Source organism: Rosa chinensis, chromosome 7 (assembly GCF_002994745.2).
Source record: "Rosa chinensis cultivar Old Blush chromosome 7, RchiOBHm-V2, whole genome shotgun sequence".
NCBI lineage: Eukaryota > Viridiplantae > Streptophyta > Magnoliopsida > Rosales > Rosaceae > Rosa > Rosa chinensis.
This window is the reverse complement of record NC_037094.1, coordinates 54318488-54341382: the sequence shown is the minus strand read 5'-3', so window position 1 is coordinate 54341382 and position 22895 is coordinate 54318488. Positions and strand designations below refer to the sequence as shown.

Below are 22895 nucleotides of genomic sequence, written 5' to 3'. Positions count from 1 at the left end.
CACCCAATAATGGTCTTTCTTAGGAGACAGTAATCATCTCTTGTTGATTTGTTTGTGATAAAGTGCAATACATTGTGAATCCTTGAAACTGGTGCAAGTTTTAATGGTTTAGTGGGGGGCAGTAGACACATTACTGCCCCAAATAATGTCTTCATACGAAGTCAGAACCCTTCACTTAACTGGTGCAAGTTTTAATGGTTTAGTGGGGGCAGTAGACACATTACTGCCCCCAAATAATGTCTTCGTTTTAAGTCAGAACCCTTCACTTAACTATCATTGACAGATTATTGTACTTTAATAAACTCAAAGCAACATAAGACTTATCAAAACTCTAATTTCAGTGATTAATTAACCACAATTAAGAAATTAGTGGGGGGCAATAATCTGTCTATTACCCCCCAATAGACCACAATTTTGACGTCGTCCGAGACCTACAAGGGAAGCCCAGACCCGATTCCGGCGTGGAGCTTCGGAGCTTCCCAGACATCTGACGAACAAAACCGGCGAAGCCCAGACCCGATTCTGGCGTAGAGAGCTTCCTGGACATCTGACGAACAAAACCGGCGAAGCCCAGAGGGGTTGGGATCGTGGAGTTAGATGGCGTCATCCTCCGGTGGTCCGATGGTGGGACGGAGCGGCGACGGTGGAGGCCGACATCGACGGTGGAGTGGTGGGCGTGGTGGCTCAGAGAGAGAGAGAGAAAGAGAGCCTGAGACGAGGTTAGAGAAAGAGAGAGAGAGAGAGAGAGAGAGAGAGAGAGAGAGAGAGAGAGAGAGAGAGAGAGAAATCGATGAGGGGGAGGAGAGAGAGATATGAGTTTAATTTGTTAATTAAAATGAGGGCAATACTGTCAAACACTGTTAGATTGGGTAAATGGGGTTAAAAAACTCTTGGTGGAGTAAGTGGGCAATTTTTAGCCAAAAATTGGGTAAGTGGTCACAGCCCCAAAGAAGTAATTAAGGGTAAAAAAGTAAATTAACTCATGTTATATGGCAAGTGGAGAGCAGATTGTCCTTATTTGTAAGATTTAATCCTTATAAAGGGATTAGAAGTTAAAATAAGTAGTTAAGGGTAAAAAAGTAAATTAACAAATGACATGTGGAAAGTGGAGAGCAAATTGTCCTTATTTATAAGATTTAGTCCTTATATGTTTAATTCAATCTTTAAAGAATGTATTTGTTAAGTCATCTTTTACTAATAACTTATATGTAATTTGTTATACTAATAAATTACGTAAAACAAAATGTGGTTTCTAAATATTGTCCACTGGGCTAGAGTGTAGAGCTAGCCCATTAAAGTCCAAGCTTCGAAGTTGGAATATTAGGATTATACGTAGAACAGATACAGCTAAATACAGCTATGTGAGTAGCAGAACTCTCCTAAACGACATGATACCAAGATTACTCCATGAACCCAAGTCCAAACAAGAGTTAAGGAATGGGAATCCTAGTTAATCTCCCCTTACTTGAATAACAAGTAACCAACCTTGGGTTGCTTATACAAAAGCTCTTTTACTATTACTTTCCCTCCTCTATACAAATTAAGAGCATCGAAAGTTAACAACAAGGTCATGAAAAAAGTCTCAGTGATCCCGTCACATAATTGATCTAGTGCGACTCGATCTCCACTAATATAAGCACACATAGGGCAAAAACCACCTCCTCTAACACTATTGAGTAACGACAAAAGCTTGAAGGCTCTATTGCCATAACTAGTAAGTAGTAACACATATCACTATTCACCTGAACTCAAACAAAAATTTACATAAGACACACATTGGCTTTATCGACATACAAATTAACATACCAACATGCCACCAATAGGGTTACCAACCTTCACCTGTCAACACCTTATCTATCTTCCAATAGACTAAATAATATTTTTCCTATAGTTGTGCCTTCGTGGTTGGGAGTGATACAAAAATTTAAGATTCTTTTGTGCATTCTCCACCCAAAATCAATAACATGTGCCTTCACCACCATGTAGTTGACATTTTTACCAATGTCAATGTATCAATTGTGAGACAGACTATGCGATTGCATAATTCTAACTTCAACCTCTCTTTTTTCATTATACATTTCCAAAAGCTTCCTCACAATTACACGCCTGAATGAAATTTTAAATGGAATGGCAACTACGGTGGCTCGTGGGGCTAAAACAGTAAATGCAGTTCTATGAATGTGAATATAGGTTTGTAGCTATATGGGTTACAATATTTATGTGCCTAAACATAAATGTAACAGCTCATAGAAAAATATAAACGGCTTAAAAAAAAAAAGGCTATATTCACTATTCAATGTCATTCGCCCCTTACCGCAGGTTGATTCAAAGATATTCGGTTTGTTTCTTCACAAACTCGAACGCGAGCGGCCGCCGGTCACAATTTCTGGTATCGACTCCGGCGACGATTCAGGTTCCATCCTTCCTTCTATTGCCTGGTCTCAAATTACAACTCTTTAGCTACTAATTGGTACTATGGGTTTCCCGCCACCGCGAACTTGATCAGGAACAATTGAATTGAATATTAAGTTAGATTTTGGATTTGTGTTCTGTCTGCTTAAGATGCTTTCTGCGAGGAAATTCAGCCACGGGAGAGCTTCAGTTTGCCCTTGTGTTTTATATGTTGTACAAGCATCGTATGCTAGTTTAAGTTTAGCTGGGTTGTTTGAATCTCAGGTTCGAGCTTATTCAAATGTTGGGTATGTTTCTGGGTCTGTTACTTCTTATTGTTTGGCCAAGCCCATTGTGCAAGATTGTATTTTGGGATTACCCAAAAAGTCCATATCTGAAGTCGGTTCATTTTCGACTATGGCTGGAACAATCTTGGTCCAGGCTCGAGACCCGGCTAAGTTAAATGTGGAGATACAAAATGCAGTTGATGAGCATAGACTAAATGATGCGTGGAAGTTTTATGAGCAGTATATGCAGATGGATGGGTTTCCTAGGAAATCTGTTGTTAATAAGCTTTTAGCGGGTTTTGTAGAAAGCTGTGATGTTCAGTGGCTTGAGAAGGCTTATGGGTTGGTAGAGCAGGCTATTGGGGAAAGCAAACAGAACTTGTTGGAGAGAAACACGCTGATTTATGTTTCTTCTGGTCTTGCGAGAGCTGGGTTACCAGTTCCTGCATCGACTGTTTTGAGAAGAATGGTAGAAATGGAAGAATACCCTCCTGTTGCTGCTTGGTCTGCTGTCTTGGCATACATGTCTCAAACAGCTCAAGGGGCTTATGTTGCTGCTGAGTTGATTCTTGAGATAGGTTACTTGTTCCAAGATCACAGGATCGACCCACGTAAGAAGTGTAATGCACCTCTGATTGCTATGAAGCCTAATACTACTGCTTTCAACATTGCTTTGGCTGGTTGTCTCTTGTTTGGAACAACTAAGAAAGCAGAGCATCTCCTTGACATGATGCCTCGAGTTGGTATCAAAACGGATGCTAACTTATTGATATTAATGGCACAAATATACGAGAGAAATGGACGGAGAGATGAGCTTAGAAAACTTCAAAGATACGTAGATGAAGCCCATAACCTAAGTGATGTCCAGTTTCGCCAGTTCTACAATTGCTTGCTGGCATGCCATTTGAAATTTGGGGATCTAGACTCTGCATCTAACATGGTTTTGGAAATGCTGCGGAAAGCAAAAGAAGCAAGAGGTTCTCTTGCAGTAGCAACTCTGGTATTTGATGCTGCTGGAAGGGGAAGCAAGTTCCCTCATGGAGTTAATTCTGGATCCTGGCATTATTCAAGCCATGGAGAATCATATGCTTATGGAGACAATAGGTTACCAGGTAATCTTGTATTATCTTACGAAGAGTTTTCAAGGGATAGAAATTTCTTGAGACTTGAGGGTGAGGCTAAGGAAGTGCTGGGTGCATTGTTAGCTAAATTGCAGAGCCAAGTTGAATTGGTAACAACTGACCGCGGTATCCTCCAGCCAACTGAAAAAATATTTGCGAAATTAGTCAAGGCCTTTCTAGAAGCAGACAAAACCAAGGATTTGGCTGCCTTTCTTATAAAGGCAGATAAAGAAGATTCCCCAGCTTCCAATGATGACTCAGCCTTGGTTCATGTCATTAATTCATGCATATCGCTTGGATGGTTAGACAAGGCACATGACCTTCTTGATGAAATGTGCTTGGCTGGTGTAAGAACTGGTTCTTCTGTATACGCCGCTCTTTTAAAAGCATATTGTGAAGCAAACCAAGCCGGAAATGCAGCATCACTATTAAGAGATGCTCGTAAGGCTGGTATCCAGCTAGATGCAAGCAGTTATGAGGCACTGATCCAATCGAAGGTGCTTCAAAATGATACACAGGGAGCTCTTCATTTGTACACAGAGATGAGAGAGGCTAAGATTCCAAAAGCCGGTCATCAGGAGTTTGAGAGGTTGGTGAAGGAATGTGCAGAGGGTTGTGAACCGAGGTTGATGGTAAAGCTGTTGCAGGAAATAAAGGAAGGGCAGGTGACGTTGGATTCTGCGGTTCATGACTGGAACAATGTAATCCACTTTTTCTGCAGGAAGAGATTGATGCAAGATGCTGAGAAGGCTCTGAAAAAGATGAGAAGTCTGGGGCATGCCCCAAATGCTCAAACTTTCCATTCTATGGTTACTGGGTATGCTGCTGTAGGAGGAAAGTATATAGAGGTAACAGAGCTGTGGGGAGAGATGAAGTCTCTAGCTTATAACACCTCAATGAAATTTGATCAGGAACTCCTGGATTCTGTTCTTTACACTTTCGTTAGGGGTGGGTTTTTCAGTAGAGCAAATGAAGTCTTGGACATGATGGAGAAAGCGAAGATGTTCATTGACAAGTACAAGTACAGAACACTCTTCTTGAAGTACCATAAAACACTTCACAAAGGCAAAGCTCCCAAATTCCAGACAGAATCCCAACATAAAAGGAGAGAAGCAGCATTAGCATTTAAGAACTGGATAGGAGTGTGCTGAGTGAACTGTCTTTGTAGTTTGTATTATCTGCTTCATGCATTCCGTGGCTTGAATCTGACGAACTTGATGCTGAAAAAATCTGGGAAAGAGGATGTTGATCGGCCGTTCTAGACCATTATCTTGATGTAGTAGTAATACAGAGATTTACTTGGTTTATGAGGCAAGTATACTAATTTTCAGAAGCAGGTCTATGGTTGTGACCGGGACTGATCTCAGAATTGTTGTGCTGCAGATATCAAAATATATAGAAGTTTGTTATGGACCAAAAATGGTGTAATTCAGATGAAGGAAATAATTGCCACCAACAAATTAGAGTCCGAGAGCTTGAGATGATGCAATCTCATAATAGAGGTAAAATATTCCGTATTCTCAAATCGACCTTGAATTCTTCTAATGTGAAATTGTGAATGTCTTGGTTTTTTGTCAGAAGAGACCGCTGATTATAGAAAGAACAGCATAAAAACAGATGACTATGAGTAAGTTGCTCCACATGGGGATTCTTTCAGTACGCAATTGTGTTTGATCAGCAATAAATCAAACCCAACTTAAATTTCTGGGGAGAGGTATGGACTGTGTTTTGACTTGTTGGTACCTGAAGGATGGCATCGTTTGTACCATGTCAACTCAAAAACATTTTGTTTCATTTGAGGGTTGATACACAAGCTACCAAAACAGCAACATAGTTGCAGACTATTTCAACGTTATTTCATGAGCATCGGTGCCACATTTAGGACGATGTATTCCGGTCTAAGCACGCATATAAGTTAATCTGTAGAGGCAATTTAAAACAACCCCCAATCGCCCTTCAAAACAAAAAAGCTTTTCTGGACTGGTTATCGCAACACTCACCCGCCTTGATAGCACCATCATCTCTATTATACTCAAAAGTAGATATTGTTCCCTATTTTTAGTTTCTTTTCCCTCTGACGACGTATTTTAAGCACATCAGCAGCCAGATGAAATTAAGAGAGCAAAAGGAATAGAAGCATGATCATTATGAATTTAAGAGACTAAATGGGCCAAAGAAGTGCAAAAAAACAAATCTACAACCTTTTTCAGTTTTTCTTCTTAAATCCGATGATGAAATTGAAAAGCCCCTAGTGTGCCAACTTGGGATTGAACATTCGGAGCAGGCTCAATACACATCATGATTCATTCCGAGTTCAACTTGAAAAGATATTATGCAGAAACCTGGTTCTAGAGATGTTTGGAGTGTCAATGGTAACTTATCAAACTGATATCATGAATTTAAAGAATCAAATCAACACATCAAATCATCATACGGCTCATCAGGCAAGTGATCAACATGAATATGAGACTCAAAAGGCTGATATTACTTGGTCTAAAATTAAAAAATTAAAAAGACTAGTATTACTTGGTTGAGCACTGCTGTACAAAATCTCAATTCAGCTCTAGGCCTTGGTGAGTTTGACTCGTAAATATCAACCAGCATTCCAAATTCTCCCATTAACAAAACCATATATTGGACATTAAAGGCAAGGGGTATTCAAGGCTTCCATAACTTCATTGTGCAGTCTTCACCAAATGTGGCAAGAAGATTCCTGTGAGGATGATGAGCGAGACCTATAACATCCTTTTCATGGATCTGCAAATGACATGAAAAATCAATTCAAACTCACGACATTAATTTATGAATTTCAAGTTTAAATCATATCAGCATCTTTGACGAAGAAAGTAATCAAAAGTATTTCTGGAACCATAAAAAGAACGCCTTTAAACAGTGCAATGACTGCAATCCAAGTCATCCACACAGAAAACATGGTGTTACCAGCACCAGCAGTAATACGCTGTCGCAAGTGTTGCAAGCATCCTATATAACTCTAACCTAACAGGCATGCATGAACAGAGAGATTTCATTTGATATCTGTTATGTGATAAACAGATCTAACATACAAGTACAATGATATACGTACGCTAACAACTGTGTCAGACAGCACATAAAGATACCATCAAATACTATCTCGGTGAGCCCTAAAGATCCCTCAAAGAATTTCATCAACCAAGTCAATGTAGATCAGCTTGTGAAGAAGGACTTTCTAGCCTAGAACTGTCTGGGCCCTATCTATCAAACTAGAGTGACCGAATATTATTTAGATACGGAGCTTAATAATTATATACGTTTATACGCATGTCGAGCAGCCAGCACAGAATAAGACATTTTCAATCAGTAAAGAAAAAAAAAAAAGGTTGAAGGAAAAGTAAGGCAAAGGAAACAGGTGGAGCTAAGAAGATCCTGGCCTCAAACAAGTTTGGAAAATGCCAATGACTCAACCAAGTAAACATTATAACACATACTGTCAGGTATCTTCTAATCATATTCTCAACTTAGAGTAATTGGGACATTATCCAAAATTGTAAACATTTTAATGATTGTTCTGATTGAAGATACATGAAATAAGTAAAGCAATCTGATGCCCTGGTTGAATACAACTTATTCTCCATTAAGAAGACATACCTTCATTAAATGCTCTAACTTTCCAGATTGGTAACTGAAACAATACAGATTCCTGCATATGCAACAGATATTGCATCAGATTATGATCAGAAGAACAGAGACATGTTGCAGCAACAACATCTTTGTAGTGCAACGGTTTCAGGAAACAATATACAGCGGACATGATACTGTAGTAATAACAGACACCTCAAACGGATCCATTAGATACTATCTTTAGGATGCCAAATTTCCAGAGCATGAATGAATCTAAAGCCACTAAGAACTAGAGAAACTGGGCCTCTTGAAGATATGGAAAACACTCGTGTAATAACCTAAATATGTCTTTTTTTTTAAGTCATAGCAGATAAAGACATGCATAGATAATTATATAGATGTATATAACAATGTGAAATAAGAGCATGATAACTCTAGTTAAAGAGTATACGGATATTACCTGTCTTCACCAACACAGTAAATCCATTCCCCTTTTGGTGACACACATGCAGCCATAAAATCTCCACCTTCTCTTTTACCAGATGAAAAGCTCTTCACAACCTAAACAACATAATCAGAAACAAGTCTCATAAAGTTACTCAAACTCAACAGGTATATTATGACTGCAAAGGTCATAGCTCTCGACATAATTCCTATCTCAGTACAGCTATACATAAAATCATTCAATGCCATGCCTCAGGCTCAGATTGTTGTTTTTTGTTCTTTGTGGGCTTAGGCCCCCATTTAACCAAAAAGATCAAAGAAAAAGAAAAGACAAAGAAGTCAGTCAGGCTAAATATGTTTATGATGACCTGCCCAATATTGTGATGAAATTTGTACAGGTAGTTGAGTTGTGATGATTTTCTTTTCCCACAAGAAACAAAAGTTATTGATTCAAAAGAAAACTACAAGTGCATAAAAAACAAAAACATCAAACAAAGATACCAATACAAAACAGAATTTTATTTTTTTTGAAAGGACAAAACAGAATTTTATTGTACTAAAAGAAAGTTAAGGGTTGGCATAAGGAATCTTTGATATTACTTATATGACTTATTAGAAAGCTATTGGGAAGTTGAAACTGTGAACAACCTTATAAAACATTAAAGATTATTGATTGCAACATCTTAAGAGTAAATACAAAACTTTGAGAATTCTTTAAAGAAATTTAAAATCATAATTTACAACACTCAATATAACTAGGCTAAAGATAAAGAAGTAAGAAGGTTAAGCATGATTGAAGCACACAATTAATTGCAAGCTGTGGTCTATATACAGCCCCGTCCGCATTAAGACATTCACCTAACTACTTCTATAAAGAGCCGATTACATCCATCAAACCGATGTATAATCAGTCACTAGTAACAATGTTTAACCACTTTTCTTTTGTAACATTTGCATGACACTCAATCAAGCCATTGGACCATATCAGGTGATAAAGTATCCTGAAAGTGCTGATTCCATTACATTTATATGTATATAACTAGTAAATCTGTTGACATCCCTTATAGGGCCAACAAGATCATGATGGTAACTAAAAACACATGCAACAATTTATATATCAACTATGCAAGCTCAGATATCAAGTGATAGGCCGAACTTTCAATATTTGCTCCAATTTTCAGGACCAAAATCAATGGAAAAAGTTAAACAAAGATACCTGAAAATATGTTCTCTTGTAATTGGTGCAATAAATATAAACATATATTCATACCTGTCCTTGAAGTGTCATGATATATATCGATGAAGTCTTATTGCATACAACGATGTGATCATTGCTTTTTGGGAAAAGATGAACAGAATTCACCGAAGCATCACCTCCCTACCGGTCAAGAAAGAATAAAAGCCATAGATTAGAGAAAAGCAAATGTTCAAGGCCCATTAGTTAGTTTCCTCTAGGTAGTAAATGCACGATATAAAAAAGTCAGAGCGCACCCTTAAAGGAGGAGGTGGTTTAAATGTCTGTAGACAGTCGGCAGTCTTCGAATCCCAGACCTGTAACACATGTTTTGTTATGCCTCAAGAAATTGAAAGGTTGCATTCTAACCCATCAGTTAAAGATCTTACCTTGACTGTGCAATCACTAGATGCGGTAATTACGCGGGCACCATCACTTGTAAAGATTGCATTATTAACATAAGATGAATGACCGCGAAATTCTTTCAACAGCTTCCCCGATTTTAAGCCATGGATCCTACGTAAGCCATATCAAACTTAACTTCAGTAGCATAACAGAAAAGCCACAGTAAAAGCATGCAACAACCAATTATACAAAGCTTTAATGTGAAAGTCATTGTGTATGTGTCAGTGTGTCAGTGTGTCTGTGGAAGAGTGATGCATCTGGCAACCAATTAATTTACCCTTGTATAGCATAATTGTTATTTAACCAGTACACCTCACATGGATCTAGTTTTAATGAAACGCACAAAATCAGTCAAAAAGTTAACAAAACAAGAATGGTGATGGGAGAAAAGATTTGGGATATGAAAAAACTGCCACTCAAGCAAACATGTACATAAACAAATGAAAATATAGTTCAATGAAACCTTGCAGTGCTGTCAAATGATGTACTAAGTATTTGGCTTCCATCTCGAGAGAAGGTAACACTGGTGACACCCTTCGAATGTGCATGTTCAAGACGCCGCAAGCACTGACCAGTCCTAATACGCCAAACCTAGAAGAGGAAAAATTTAATCATACATGAAATTACACTAACATTTCCACATTGAATAAGAAGCGTTATAAATAGTAAGGCATTTAAATGAACTGGAAAACACTAAGCATATATCTTCTGGATTGAAGTAAGGCCCAAAAGCATCAAATACATTGGGGATTATAAAGACTAGCAGTAGAAGCATATTTAGAAATCTTCACAAAAACACTCGTGAGATATCCTATATGAAACAAACCAACTTATGTATATAAATGTTATATGTAGCAAAACTTGACCAAAGATAACCCTGCCAAATACTCATCAAATAAAGAAACAGAACATTTGCATGAAATAAGCCACTCCCTACACAACACCCCATGCAAAAGAATAACCACAAAAAACCAAAACCAAAATTTACATGTGATTTGCTATACCATGTATACAACATCCCATATGCAATAAGCACAGACGTGATCATAGCAAGAAGCAGACGAAGTCAACCAAAAGTTGAGGGTTAATCATAATAGCAACAACTAAATCACTTGCCATAAAAGAAAAACAATAAAATATTGCCCTGTGTCCAAGAAACCAAAAGTAGAACATACTTTGATCTTGCCACATTGATCCCCAGATGCAAGCATCTCTGAATCTCTGCTAAAATCAGCACACAGGACTGGATCGTCATGGAGCATGAAAGCTTCCTGAAAAGTGATAACATGTCAAAATAATGCAGAAGGCAGCATGTCATAATACAAGTTCAAACAAATCAGATTTAGGAATATTCCATTATGATCTCAGCAACACAGTAGTGTGTTGAACCAACGACCTATTAAATAAAGAATACCATAAGCTAAGTCAGGATGGTTAGTATTCTCTACCATCCCTTTGGACATGTATGTGTGCCAAAGCATTATTGTTACATTTGATGCCCGGTGAATGTTTAAATAGTAAATGCAAAGTTGAAATAACAAATTCATTTTACACCAACCAGATCAATTATGTTTTACAATTATTACTCTTTGGGCATGTTTGTTTCACAGGATTGTGTTACCCAGTCTTAATTTCTTTAACAGTCCTGCACTCCACAAGCCTGGCATATGCTATGTAATGCCTTGACCCATGTTTGGTGCCAGTAACCAAACACCATCAACACCACCAAACCTACAAAACCAGCGAAGCTCCAAATAGTGACCTGATCATAACTCCGCCGTCAGGCCACCTCCGGCCAGTGCACCGGTCGGGTTCGATCCGTGTTGTAGTCGCCGACGTGCCTCTAGCCTCAGTTGGTCCAATTGGTGGGTCTGGAGAGAGAATCAAATGCCAAAAGTCTCCGGCAGTTTGTCTACAAATTCCGGCGGCTCCGGCGACATTTTGAGGTGCATGAGGTATGAAAGTTGATCTACTCTTTGTGTTCTACATGCTAGTTTACATGGTTTTCAAATTTGATTATGTTTTCGAAGAATTGGTTTCTGGGTGTTTCAGCCATCGTCGGATAGAACTGTCTGTGGTAGTGGTTTTGGGTTTCTTTAGGCTAATTTTGACTCAATTATGAATGTTGGGACTAGAAATGAGGTCAGTTTCTGCTTAATTTCAGAATGGGTGAAAGTTCTGGAGAAGGCGAGCAGCATGAGATTGATTCAATTGCTGTGTTCTTCATTAAGGTAGTCAGATTCGAGGAGGTAAAAATAATCGATGAACTGAAGCAAAGTGTAGAGTGAGAATGAGGCTTCCACAATCCCATGATTTTTGGTGTCTCTATGGTAGAAGGTGTTGGGGGGTTTTTGGGACTCTAGAGTCTCATTTAATATAGTCCTTGTTGTTGCCAAACATCGGAGAGCTTATCTTCCACTAGATAAGCATGTCCAATCCTCCCTACCAAACGCCCCCTTTATCTCTTCTCACAGTTGATAGCACAATACTAAATACAGAAAGTCAGAGAACTACTGTTGGGAATCTATATAAAAACAACAGGCCCAGCAATATGATTCAAATTCTTCTCTTAGAAAACATTACATTTCTTATGCGTGATGCGAATGACTAGAGATTGTCTACAAAAGGGGTTTGATCAACAGATAAAATATAAAAATCACATGGTAAGTTATTTAGTAATGTAAAACACACTAGATTTAAACTTTATGCAAATGACGGTTGCTGCCATAATTCTATCTGTTTGACCTCGACATATTTGTTTTTCAGAAAAATAAAAAATAAAAAAGCGCCAAACTGAAGCTTTGCTTTGACTCAATGAGTTTCAATTTTGGAATTATGAAAAGATCTCATAAAATCACAGGTTTCAACTGTGAACCATACTGCTCTGTAAATTTGCAACAAGAAAAGAGCATGCATGCAAATACATATGCCTACATACATACATGCATGCATATACATATATATAAAATCAAATGTAGTATGAAGCACTGTGATGAATAGACTTCATAAAGAAATAAGTGCTTACATCAGCCTGGTATTGAAGATCCTTCTTGAGTTTCCCACTTATGTAATCCCATACCTGGTAGTGACACGGTCAGAGAGTGGCAATGCCTTCGAATCTCATCAAATAGTTTCATCAGGAACAAAAGAAACTCAATGATACATACCTCGATAAATCCATCAAAAGATGTAGAGACAAGAAACTGGCCATCTGGTGAGAACCGAGCACATTCTGCATGACTTTTGGTCCCAAACTGCAAAAAAAAAAAAAAAAAAAAAAAAAAGAAGATTAACCATAGATTAATCCAAGTAAAAGAAAAGAGAGGCTATATGATGCTCCACTTAACAAATTAAAAATAAAAATGGGCAAAGATGCTACATTCTAAGACCAGGTGTGCTACATGCCTACATTGTGGCAACACTGCTCTATCAAAACGAAGGTTTAACTGCTGCCGGACAACACCTCCTGAGCAGCAGTCTTTTGGCTGCAATTTGAGTAACTTGGATGGGAAGGAGCAGAAGGATCTTAACAACTATATTAGTGGGGGGTGGAGGACCTTCGGGAGTATTAAAATGAATACCATTCATGTGTATCCTTACCTTAATTGTGTGTTGAAGAGTTGTTGGATACAAGTCATCCACATCCTGTTTCATGGCTGCCGTTCCCCTAAATAAGTCAAACTGTGTTCCTGGAGGAAGTAATCCTGAAAAAGAAAACAAAATTAACCACATAGAGAGAACTTACACAAAGTAAAACTGTGGAAACATTTTGATTTATGGAAAACAAAAAAAACAATTTCAGTAAATAGAAAGGACTTAACATATGTACATTGAACAAGCAGTCCAGTTGACAAGAAGCAGAGAAGCAAATCTAAAATGTAAAGTTCAGAGTATTGCCAAAACAACAAAGGAACAACATGCACACTAAAATACAGTCAACGAGACCACGACATCCTAAGAGATAAAAGAAGCTTCCCGATCCAGAGTTTAAAAAAAAATACGAAAAACAATCTCAGCGACACCTAAAATCTAGGCTTGTCCCACAGTAATTCCCGCTTCCACATTTTATCTTCAACTTAAACTGTTTCTTTCTGACCAAACCACCTAGATGGCACCTTGCCCTTCACTAAAACCTCCAAAGACGGAACACTTCTCAAGAAATAAAAGATAACAAGAGGATGGCACCAGCGAACTAACTTTTATATCCCTAACCTTCACCCGCAGTACAGTTCTTTCATCTTGATGCATATTTGATCCATCCACAAGATATGTTTTGCAGCAAACTATTAGAAGATGAGACTTGGCATGGCAAGATAGATGAAGCTACTTTTACAGCTAATGAAGAAACTATGCCCAAGAGATAAGCAAAGTACTGCAGATGTCACAGAGAGAGCGAGAGAGAGAGAGAGAGGAAAAAAAAAATATGTAAAACATTTCAACTCAATTAATATTTGCAAGAACCATTAAACCAAATAACAGAGAAAGCAAAATAATACGTGAACAAAGAAACCTTGGTGCTGCTGCCACTTTAGAGCCTGACCAATTAGAGCCATTAATCTTGAAGGTGGCACCACAGTAACTTCAGCAGCAAGTGCTGAGAAATGCAAAGAAAATAAAACAAATCAACAAAAACAGAAATTGCAGCAACAAAAAAAAATAATAATAATAAAGCATGTATTGTTGTTTGACCCTTTCCTATCTATCTTTTGTCAGATTTCAATATCTGACACCTCTGACTGTATCTCACACATAAAATTTCCATATCCGGGGCAACAGGTAGAATAAGAACAACAGAAGAATGAAAGAATAACATTCAATAACACGGAATCTTTATACTCAAGTGATGCCACTTTACAAAAGTACAAGTAACTTCAAGTTCATAGAAGCTCTTGAGGCTGCAAGCTTTCGAGCATGAGTCATGAAAGCAAGAGTGTAAGTTTCAGCTGCGGGTTTTGATGAATATAAACAAAGCTTTACATCATTTTAATTTTCTTCCTGTTAGTTATGTACCCTACAGGTGTACTATTTCCTTCCAGATTAATAACTTACTGAAAATATTCCGAACTAAATCTTATGGCAGTGAGAAGGGACATAAAGTAAAACCTTGAGCAATTTGTGCACGCCGTTTCTCTTTTGTCGAATCTTGATAAGCCTGAAATAGAGAAGATAAACTTGATATCATTAGTTCAACTAAAAGCAGAATATGCTCCAATAGTATATGTTTTTCTTTAGAATAGAGATGACCAATATAAAATCTTCAAATAGTGGACAAGAAATTCACAGCCAAGAAAACAAGAAATAATATGACCAAACACATTAATCTAGCAACAAAAACACAGCAATTACTCCACCACAAATACAAAGTCGTGCAAAATAGTTAACAAATAAATTTTTTGTAAACTTCTGCTGGTTGTTCCACCTCAACCCATCAATAGTTCTCAAAGAATCCCACTGTCCTCAATCTAAATAACCCAAAAATTATGTCGTCCAGAAAGAATTGGCTTTTCTGCCCTTCCACAAACTCTTGAACTGAATGTTCAACGACTCAAAACACCCCATTTTTTTGCTCCAAAAAAGACTTTTTGAAATAACCAAACCAGGCAGTTATTCTTTAAGCAGCCAACATACAAAAAGATGTCCAGTGCACCATTACTTAACCTTCAAATTATTGATCACAACATAATCATTTTATTTCTTCTTCAGGTGACATGAGTTGCATCATTAGTTTATCTAATCTTGGAGATTGCCAGCTCTATGAAAAGAAAAATATTAAAAAAAAAAAAAATCACAAGGACAATGACAAGATCAGATTTGGTGAAATACTTGGTTAACGTTTCTTGAAACAGTAGACAACTAACCCATTTCTCACATTTTTGTTCTGTAAATTAGATAGGCAAGAAAACCAATACAAGATACCACCACAGAAGTCTCATAGATATAGATGAACAAAAGGGTTGAAACTCTTGTTTGCTATGACAAGTCTAAAATAACTCATGAATCCAATAATTAAACAAAAAACTTCCATACCTCATTTGGATCGAAATAAGTTCTGGCATGGAGATGCTCCAGTCGCAAGTATCTTTCAGGTTGTTCTTGCTTCATTACACCCATTACCTGAGTGTTTCTTAAAATAGAACGAGCAGTCTCTACTTCTCGAAGTTCAATCATTTCCAGTACAATCTACAGAATTTACAAGGAATAATCATGACTTGTGTAGCTGAAACTTAACAACAAATATCTAACTTAATGTACTATCATGTAGAGAAAACTTTAAGTTCAGAAACTACTATCAAGTAGAGAAAACTTGGCTACTAAACTACTTAGCCCTATACACAATACTACAAAAAAGCAAATTTATTGTCCACTGGTTTAACAGATAGAACTCCCCCCCCCCCAAAAAAATAAAATAAAAATTTACCTCCCGATTGAATCTTTTTAGTGTGCCTCCAATCTATGAATCTGTTTACTCGTCTTTCACGATCATAACTTGCCTCTGATTGACTCTCGTGCAGAGTGTCTTGAGGTAGAAATCTAAATGGCTATCTATAACTAGTCTTTCCACTCAATAAGCCTCAACTACATTCCTCACCTTATGCCTTATTGCGAGGAAGTTAAAACATTTTCTTGGACTAGTAAATCTACTTTTGTACTTCTACAATTAAAACTATTACAAGTGTATCTTTGCATATGCTATGTTCCTCACTTTTAGCCTAATCACAAGCATCCATCAAAAGTAAATACTTTCTTATCTCCTGGAAATTGAGCCCTAATCACTATCAACCCGGTAACCATCATTGTAATATCATACATCCTATCAAGATTCAACTTCATTTTGGTATCCACAACAAAACACAACACGTTTTCAACCCGCTATGTAGATCAAAAAGTATAACATGACGGAAATGATCACATAAGTTAAGCAACATGCAAAACAAGTACATATACATAACAGCAACGAGCTAATACAGGAACGCTACTTTCGCTATATCCGAAAGTGAAAGGACTGACATTGGAATTGCAATATACAACTCTAAAGGTAAACTATCGCTACGCACCTGCTCATACAAATCCTCCAATTTATTCCTAGACAGCTTAAGCTGAGCCACTTGGGGCAAAACTGCATCCCACCTTCCACTATTTATATCAGCTACAAACGTCTCCACACTATCAACAGTGTTCAGCGAAACCTGGCACTCGCTCTGTAATGTCTGAAACGTTTGGTGCAGAGAATTCTCTTTGCAAAATTGAAGCACAATCTTGATGACACTGAAACCACAAAAACTAAAATTATCAACTGGAAGCTACTAGAACAAATTACGAACCACACTGCCACTTTTGGTTGCCGAGAAATTGAGAAAAGAGAAGTAGGATCGCGACATTGAGCCCCAGAGAAGAGGAATTCATAATACGAAGACTCAAACAGAGGGCAATTGGAATCTGTGGAATAAGAATTTGAAGAGTAAGAAACGAAATCGTGAAGTTGAGGAGAAAACATACTCTCGAGCTTCGATTTCCAAGGTAGACATCGCCTCTAAAACTGGGGGTATTCCAAGTTTGAATGAGAACAGAGAAGGAAAGGTAGGGAGATTAGGGTTTTACAGTAACGTATAGGGTCCTACCGACTCCCTGGGAAAAAACGCGAGGAATAAACTTTTATTTGAACGGTGATTTTCAACCTTTAAAATTGATATTTTGATCTCTCCTTCTTTTGTTTTTTTTTTTTTTTTTAGCAATTTGAAATTCAACCTACTTAGGAATGGCAAAAATCTTCATCGGTTATTCGACCCTAACAGCGAGAAATTCGGGAAAAATCGGGTAATGGGGATGGGCATCTCCAGTTTTCAAATTCTGAAATCGGGTATGGGGCAGGAATGATATTTTGATCCTCATCCCCATACCCACCCAATAAGAATTATCTGAAATATATATATATATATATATTTATATTTTGATATTATTTATAAATAAATATTTATGTATACTTCATCTTTTTGTCAACATTTAAATTCGGTTAATAAATATGTTCAAAAAAAAGAATAATTCTTTTAATAAAAAATCTTTTTCAACATGTCAATTTTCCTTGATTTGATTTGACTTAAGTTAATAAAAGTCTAGTTTACCACCACTAAATTATGTTATAGCTAGATACTTATTTGTTTTAGTAAAAGAATGATCAAATATAAAGGGTCTAGCTTTGTGTATGGGGTCATGAATGATGAATTGTTTGATCCCTGCTGATTTTGGTTTATTTGTTTTTATAACTCAAAAACCAACTAGCTTTTGTTAACAAAATGCTAGAGTAGAACACAAGTGTTTCTTACAAACAAAAGCAAACATTTACCTGTTTACATTCTTTGTCAAAAAGAAAAGAAAAAAATAGTACAGATTGTGCTTAGGTTTCAATAAGGTTACATAGATAGCTACAAGTACTATATTTACATTAATACATGTTTCCAAATGTCACAATACATCAATTTCTTATTTATGTTTTGTACTTATAACTTCTTTGACTTGCTACCATTACATTTTGCAAAAGTGCAAAAATTTCCAGCAATTGTCTTTAGCTCGTTGTGTTCCCTCTTCTTGAGTCTCTTTGGCTGGAAGTCTTGTTAAAACCTGTAACACATGCACAAAAACACATTAGAAGAAAGAAAAAAATCTGGAATGTTATTTTGTTTTATTTAACTGTTGTGTCACCTAGTAGCTTGTTAGAAACACATGTGTACACACTTCTAACCACAATTAAGAACCAGCAGACATAAAGTTAAGTGTGTGAAGCAAGTGGCTGCTCTTAGAGCAGCTTAAAACTTGGGCAACAAGCTCAAAGCAGGAGCTGGCAATTTGGGATAATCCTCAAATGATTTTTCTAAGTAGGAGCTGGCAATAAGCTGCTCCCAATGCTTATCTAACTGACTGAGCCAAACAGGAGGTGGCTAGTCTACATATAGGTTCTCATGATTACATCTTCTAGAATAAAAGAGGTTCTTACCTGCAGTAAGAAAACACAAATTAGAAAACATAGCAGAAAACAATTTAGAGACTCTAGAATCAGCAAAGTCCAGAAAACAAGCTTTGAGAGGTCTAGAAACAAAGCCTCAGCTTTACTAAACCAGGTTTAAGGTAGGGGAAGTTTTGGGGAACCTCAAGTTTGATTATATCAGTCTATTGATATGATTTTGAGTGATATTTGCTACTGATCAGATTGTTTATGTTGTGTAAAATATTTGTTTAATTCATTACCATGTTGTTTTATCTAATCCTAGCTTGAAGAAAGAGTGAAAATGGTTGTGTAGTTGAGTCTAATACTCGTAAGGGACCAGCAATGTCAGCCAATGGTATATACACTTGGGGAGAGAAGCCCTGTCAATTATTATTGATAAAAAGATCTATTGTTTGGCAAGAAGACACTGGTGACCGAGATTAGTACAAGATTACTAACAACCAGAGTATAAGAAGTTATTTTCTGTATTGCATCATCACTAATTATATGTTTGACGTTTGCTCTACTGAGCTTTAAGCTCACCCCTTTTATGATATTGTGCAAATCATGCTCTTGAGGGTTATAATTTAATTTCTGGAAATCTGGAAGTAGGAGAAGGAGAAATAAATTTTTAGTTTACTGTTTTGTTTTATCTTTGTACAATAAAGCTTATTTCCTAAGCTTGCTTTTGTTTCTCTTGTAAGTACTTACTTATGTAATAAAGAGTTCAACCACAAGTCACCTCTGATTCTTATTTTTTTTCAATATAGTTTTTATTTGCCAAAGTGTTTCTTATCTTTGACAATTAAAAGCTATTCACACCCTTACTCAAAATATTAAAAAAAAAAAATTGCAATTTTCAGGGTTAGGGTGTGACACCCAAACAGCTTCTGTATTGTGCCCAATTGCCTAACTTTCTTGTATTACACTATTACTTTAGGAAAAGACTAATAGGGATAGGTCTTTTCAAGATAATGCCTTCTGTATCCTATGTTGACCCGTAGTTTTAAAAATATTATTCTACAAAAAACTTTGCTTTCAACTAAAAAACAAAACAAGACTAGCCTTCAACATGCCTAAGTTTTTCACCTAACGGTTACTTTAACAGGCGGAATCACTACTGCTTGTTCTGATTCTTGGTTTAAAACTGATCTTTTCAGTTGAATAGTAAAATTAGAACCTTGGGTTTCTACAGGATGCATGCATCTAGAAAACGAAACATAATGACAAACAAATGTTTGATTAAATGGGTGAGCAACCTGAATTTATTTATTCAAATATAAATACATGTTTAAACATTCAGAGCCTCATTCTCAGGTAAACAGCAAAAGGCTGTTTAACTATCCATAAGAATGAGAACAGGTACTTACTTGAAAATAAAGCACATTACTTCACACTTGGACAGAAATGGAAGCACACCGCTATACTATTTGAGAGAAGACTCTTCTGCTCAGTTATTATGATTTTGTTTTTCTCTCTCTCTTTCAGAATGCCTACTACTGAAACTAAGGCTCCTTATATAGGGAGCGGACTTCAAACTAGAATTCAAAACATAAAATGTACAGAACAACTCTGTGATTCTTCTGCTTTCCTGAGTGCTCCTGATAATGGAGGTCGGCCGGGGAAAAGCAAAATCTTTTGGGTGAAATGTTTTTAACTTTCCTTTTGGAAAAGCAAAAGTAGCTTTTGTAAGTCAAAAGGTCTACAGTTGCCTTTTTTATGTTTTTCTTCTTTTCACCTATGACTTTCCATATTCTCATCAGTCTCTGAATTGTGGCCAAAGATAAAGGAGTTGTTGTCTGCCTGGGCCATTCTAACAGTTGTTGCATTATCTTCAACATCAGTATCAACATACATCTTACAGTGATTGTCCTTTTCAAGTCTTTCCACCCACTGTAAGCATGCCAATGTCGAATCTATCTCTTTTCTGGAGAGAGATAGGAATAGGTCACTGCTGATTACGTCAGGATGCGTAAGCAGTGATAATAGTTTTTTCTCCTGCTGCCAGGAAGGTATTGTTGATATCTTTAGAGATGATCTTTTTGATGTATTCCAGAGCCATGGCTTTCATCCATGGGATGCTTGAATTTGGCTGGCCATTGTACCCAACACAGGCAGGCTGAAGATGATTCCTTTGAATAATTCTCACATAATGATATGGAGAAATATATTCAACCTCTCTGTTTGCCTTTTGAATCCATTCTGGAGGAGTGGATCTGAACTTCAGACGAAGCATGCAGTCATTCTTTCTAATATTTTTGACTGTGTTGACAATGATAGGGGGCAAGCCTTTGAGATCATAATTTGTTTTAGTCCACAGATTATGGACAAAACCATTTTCTGTGATGCCCCGGAAATTCGTATTTATTTTCCGAGGATTTTCCGGAATTTAAATTATGGGTATCGGACGGTTTCATGGCTCGTGGACGGAGCGGAAGTGTTTCGGACGAATTTTTATTCGTAAAGTGTGGAATTAGGGGGGTTTCAAGGTTGACTTTTGATACGTTGAGATTCTCCGAAAACTTCCTTCACGAAAGTTGTAGAGCGCGTCGATACGAGTTTGTGGATATGCGGAACGCGTAAATCGGAGTTCGTATGAGGAAGTTATGGCTATGGAAAGAAGTTTCCATTTTAGTATATATATGGAAAATCAGATTTTTTTTCATTATTCCTCATTTCCTTTTCCGGAAACCGCATTCCCTCTCTCTCTTCTCTCTCGTCCGCTCCCTCAGAGTCGAAGATTTTCGACTGACCCGACCCGAACCCGGCCGATCCGACCCGGCTTTTCCGGCCAACTGCGGCTGTCTCCGGCCGTGAAACTTGGCCAGCAGGGTCGCCTCCTCCGTCTGGTTGTCTCTGTGGTGCTCTCTAGCGCCGATTCATCTCCACGGCGGCGCTGCAAGGTGGTGCAGCCTTGTGTTTTCGGACCCGGCCGGAAAACACAACTCCGGCGACCTCATGACTTCAGGCTTCTTGGGTTGAGTTCAGAACAAGCTCCCTGATCGATCCTTGGTGTTTGTTTCGACCGGTTTACGTGAAAATTCGATCAACTCGGATTGGATTACTGTTCACGGCTTGTGAGGTAGTTTTCGATCCCTTAGGCTTGTTTTCTGACTTCGATCCAGTTATGAAAGTTCACAAGCATGCTTAGATGAAGCTTTTTGATGTTGGGAGTTTTGTGAAATATTGAGTTTTGGCCGGCGGCGGTACGCCACCGCCTGTGGCGGCGTTCCGGCGGTGTTCCGGCCATGTATGGGACTGTTTCTGGTATTATATGTCTTCTACTCGTCGATACGAGCGTTTCGATATATAATATGCAAGTTTTGGAGTTCGTTTGGAATTGTTATGATTTTTGCAGTTTCATACCGATCGATTTATGCTATCCGTGAGGATTTGAGCGTCCGATCGACTTGTGGTTTGGTCACATCGATCGTGGACGTATTCCGGAGACTTTGGGAGGTCTCGGATGTGGTTTTGCCTCGATTGGCGCCACTTTGGGGATTTTAGTTCAAAACGGGGGTTTCGGACTTAAATTGTTTGTGGATTGTTGCTAAGTTGAAACCGTATGTAATTAGGTGCTTGACGATGTAGCATTGGACGGTTGTTTTGTGGTGTGGCTGCCTTGTTTTGTGTTGAAGACGCAGCGGGAGTTTCGAGGTGAGTAATCTCACAAGGTTCATTATGAACGGAATTACCATTATTGTTTTGGCGTTAATTATTTAACTGCAAACTATAGTTGGTATTAATAGGCATTCCTGAGCGAATGACTACGTATATATATATTTACGTGAAATATATATATTCTTGTGGATGATGTGTGATGAATAATATGCATGATGGGTTCATATTATTGTTGAATGGGACTTTTCATAGAAACAATATTGTGGAAAAAGATGTTTTCTATTGTTTGAAAAGCATTGAGTTTGATGTTACATTTTGGAGTCAAGCGTGACTCATTTTAAATGTATTGGTCTTTGTACCAAGGGTCACAGATGGTGAGCAGGGATGGGGAAAGCCGGAACTAGATGGTCGTAACGTTTTTAGGTCAGGTGTGACTTACTTAACGTTGACTTGAGACCAGATGGGGTCTGAAAAACATGGGTCGCAGATGGTGACCAACGGTTGGTTCTAAGACCAGACGAGGTATGAAAACCAAGAGTCACAGACGGTGATAGGTTGCAGATGGTAACCAATGATTTATCTGTGTTCTGAGTCTAGTTACCATAGATGTATTGTGGCATTTCTGAGTGAATGAGTATGTGTGTACATATATATATTATGGGGTATATATATATACATATGTATTCATGTATTGGTTGCATTTCTGAGTGAATGAGTATGTGTGTACATATATATATTATGGGGTATATATATATACATATGTATTCATGTATTGGTTGCATTTCTGAGTGAATGACTATGTGTGTACATAT

General features: G+C 37.6%; 2 protein-coding genes across 3 annotated transcripts; one reads left to right on the top strand and one right to left on the bottom strand.

Moving 5' to 3' along the window:
- Positions 1 to 2279: 2279 nt before the first annotated feature.
- LOC112180577 (pentatricopeptide repeat-containing protein At1g03100, mitochondrial) lies at positions 2280 to 5822 on the top strand. 2 transcript variants are annotated; one of them, XM_040512177.1, is made up of 2 exons: positions 2280 to 5301; positions 5381 to 5822. In XM_040512177.1, the coding sequence occupies exon 1, from the start codon at positions 2563 to 2565 to the stop codon at positions 4948 to 4950; it is 2388 nt and encodes a 795-aa protein (XP_040368111.1). In that variant the 5' UTR covers positions 2280 to 2562; the 3' UTR covers positions 4951 to 5301; positions 5381 to 5822. The 2 variants fall into 2 exon arrangements, with proteins under 2 accessions (XP_040368111.1, XP_024174898.1); XM_024319130.2 differs by having other exon boundaries at positions 5378 to 5822.
- A 334-nt stretch (positions 5823 to 6156) lies between these two features.
- On the bottom strand, positions 6157 to 17131 carry LOC112179740 (suppressor of mec-8 and unc-52 protein homolog 1). The gene is made up of 16 exons (XM_024318216.2): positions 16980 to 17131; positions 16538 to 16748; positions 15510 to 15662; positions 14586 to 14634; positions 13993 to 14076; positions 13083 to 13186; positions 12650 to 12736; positions 12508 to 12561; positions 10658 to 10753; positions 9946 to 10073; positions 9467 to 9593; positions 9335 to 9394; positions 9114 to 9221; positions 7860 to 7960; positions 7427 to 7478; positions 6157 to 6556 (listed from the first exon to the last, which is right to left on the bottom strand). Exons 1-16 carry the CDS (start codon positions 17006 to 17008, stop codon positions 6458 to 6460), a joined length of 1542 nt encoding a protein of 513 aa, XP_024173984.1. The 5' UTR covers positions 17009 to 17131; the 3' UTR covers positions 6157 to 6457.
- Between the last annotated feature and the right edge of the window lie 5764 nt (positions 17132 to 22895).

Excerpts from the sequence above, each read along its gene's own strand:
- LOC112180577 (XM_040512177.1), top strand. The coding sequence starts at position 2,563 with ATGCTTTCTGCGAGGAAATTCAGCCACGGGAGAGCTTCAGTTTGCCCT.
- LOC112179740 (XM_024318216.2), bottom strand. The coding sequence starts at position 17,008 with ATGTCTACCTTGGAAATCGAAGCTCGAGA. Across the intron at positions 7,961-9,113 it reads TCATGACACTTCAAGGACAG|GTTGTGAAGAGCTTTTCATC; the intron begins GTATGAATATAT and ends TATGTTGTTTAG. Across the intron at positions 6,557-7,426 it reads AGTTAGAGCATTTAATGAAG|ATCCATGAAAAGGATGTTAT; the intron begins GTATGTCTTCTT and ends TGTCATTTGCAG.